At 52.9% G+C, this 1,882-nt stretch overlaps 1 protein-coding gene across 1 annotated transcript in view; it reads right to left on the bottom strand.

Annotated features, from left to right (window-relative positions):
• Positions 1–1,882, bottom strand: part of LOC140242809 (uncharacterized) — a 2,182-nt gene extending 300 nt beyond the window's left edge. Inside the window, exon 1 of the mRNA XM_072322564.1 lies at positions 1–1,882. This exon is cut by the window's left edge and continues 300 nt beyond it. Coding sequence (XP_072178665.1) covers positions 1–1,754 — 1,754 coding nt within the window. The 5' untranslated portion in view covers positions 1,755–1,882.

The following is a 1,882-nucleotide window of genomic DNA, read 5'->3' as shown; positions in this document are numbered from 1 at the left end:
ATGTCAGAGATCTCCTCGCGCTCGGCAATCATATCCCCTGTCATTGTAAGGTCGGTCTGACTGGCATGGGTGGTGTATTTCTTCATCATCGGGCACTCCTCGTACTTGTGCTCACTCGGCTGCCTCGTCAATGTCGATTTCGGTGTCGGCGTCGGCGGCATGCGCCGCGGAGATCCGTCGTAGACGTTCTCCGAAGCCTCGACGCGGTGGAACGGTGAGTTATCCATCTCATGTACTTGGAATTCCTTACCGCCCTTGAGTTTGCGGGTTGGCGAGCCGGTGAGTTTCGGGTTGGCCTTGTACTCGGGCGACTCCATGGAGCGCAGGTGCATGAGAGCTGTAGCTGAGTCGATGCTCTGTGTGTCGTAGGACATGGTGCTGAAGTTGCTCTGCATTCTCCCAAGGGAGTTGCCCCTCTCTGGGTCCGGGGTGTTATGTCGGGAATGGAAGATGATACTGGCCTCGGATAACGATCTGGTGTCGTCGGCGCCCCCGCTCACGTGTACGAGCTGGATTGGTTCCTGTCGCTTTCGACTGACGGCAATGTAACCCAGTATAGCGATGATGATAAGGAAGGCGACGGCGATGATGATTATAATGATGTGCATGGTGGTGATCGGGTTTTCCCCCGTCGTCTCCGCAACTGTCGGTTTCACTGGTATTACCTTTTGCGTAGTGAAAGGTTTTGGGGTTGTTGAATGACAGAGGGCATCTGGATCATCTCCGATAACGACCAATGTCACAGACGTTGACGTTGTTCCTACACTGTTGTTTGCAGTGCAAGTTATCGTAGCGCCGTCGTACGCCATTGTTGCCTTGGTCAGATGCAGGACTCCATCGGAAGGAATGTGATGCCTGCCTTGGTCACATCCAGGAGCTTCCTGGACGGTCCACGTAAAATCCACTGCAGGATTGGCATCTCCCGTGCACTTGAAGACAATGCGGTCATTGACGTCGACAACCGCTTGCAGAGCTCCACTCGATGGCTGGATTGCAGATTCAGGATCGGTCGTGATGGCAACATCTCTTGGCTCGTATATCACGTCCAGTGGACCTACGTCACAAAAAACGTCTGGGTGGATGAGCTCGTGAGAGAGGTAGCAGCGAAAAACCTTGCCATTGTCTTCGATTTTAATGACTTTCTGAAAGAACGCCACGGTGTGCCCCGTGTTGACCTGCACAGTCGAGTTGATGGCTTCTGAGTCCATGGACCAAGAAAGCGACACTGGCGGATTGCCATTCTCGGAGCTGCAGCTGAAGCTCTGTGGAACTCCGACCCGGAGCTCCGAGACGTCCCTTGGACTGCACGTCAACAAGCTCGTGTCAGGTGCATACTCGATGGTAAGCATCGCTGTATTTGATGTGGCCACTTCGATGGACTGCGGCTGAGAGTAGATGACGCACTTGAACATGCCTTCGTCTCTAGTCAAGATATCATCGATCCTCAAGGAGTAGTCGCCTTCTGCCCAGTTCCCTGGAAGACTGTATCTCGAGGCGTCCGCATGCTGTGTGTCCAGGCTCTCGTTGTTGCTTCGGGTGATCCTCCGCCCGTCCTGGATCCACGCCACCAGGTAGTCACTGGTTTTATCACGCACTATGCAGGTTAGAGTGACAGTCTCGCCCGGTCGGACCACATGATCTTCGGGACTCCTCTCAATGGAGGGTTCCGTTTGTCCCGGTACTACATGAGTCGACCAGATGAGAATGAAAGCTGCCAAGTTCCACAACTGAGAGCTCTCACAAAACATGTTCATGATCTTGAGTGCGATTCCTGGCAGAACTGTCGGTAAAACACAGTGTTTATCTCTTGCCACAAGTGATTCTTATTCCTAACAAAAGCAGATTGTAAATCCACAATATTCACTGTATCATCCAGGCTGAG

Source organism: Diadema setosum, chromosome 19, assembly GCF_964275005.1.
Source record: "Diadema setosum chromosome 19, eeDiaSeto1, whole genome shotgun sequence".
NCBI classification, from domain to species: Eukaryota; Metazoa; Echinodermata; class Echinoidea; order Diadematoida; family Diadematidae; genus Diadema; species Diadema setosum.
The sequence above is the reverse complement of the archived record's forward strand: the minus strand, read 5'-3'. Positions and strand labels throughout refer to the sequence as shown.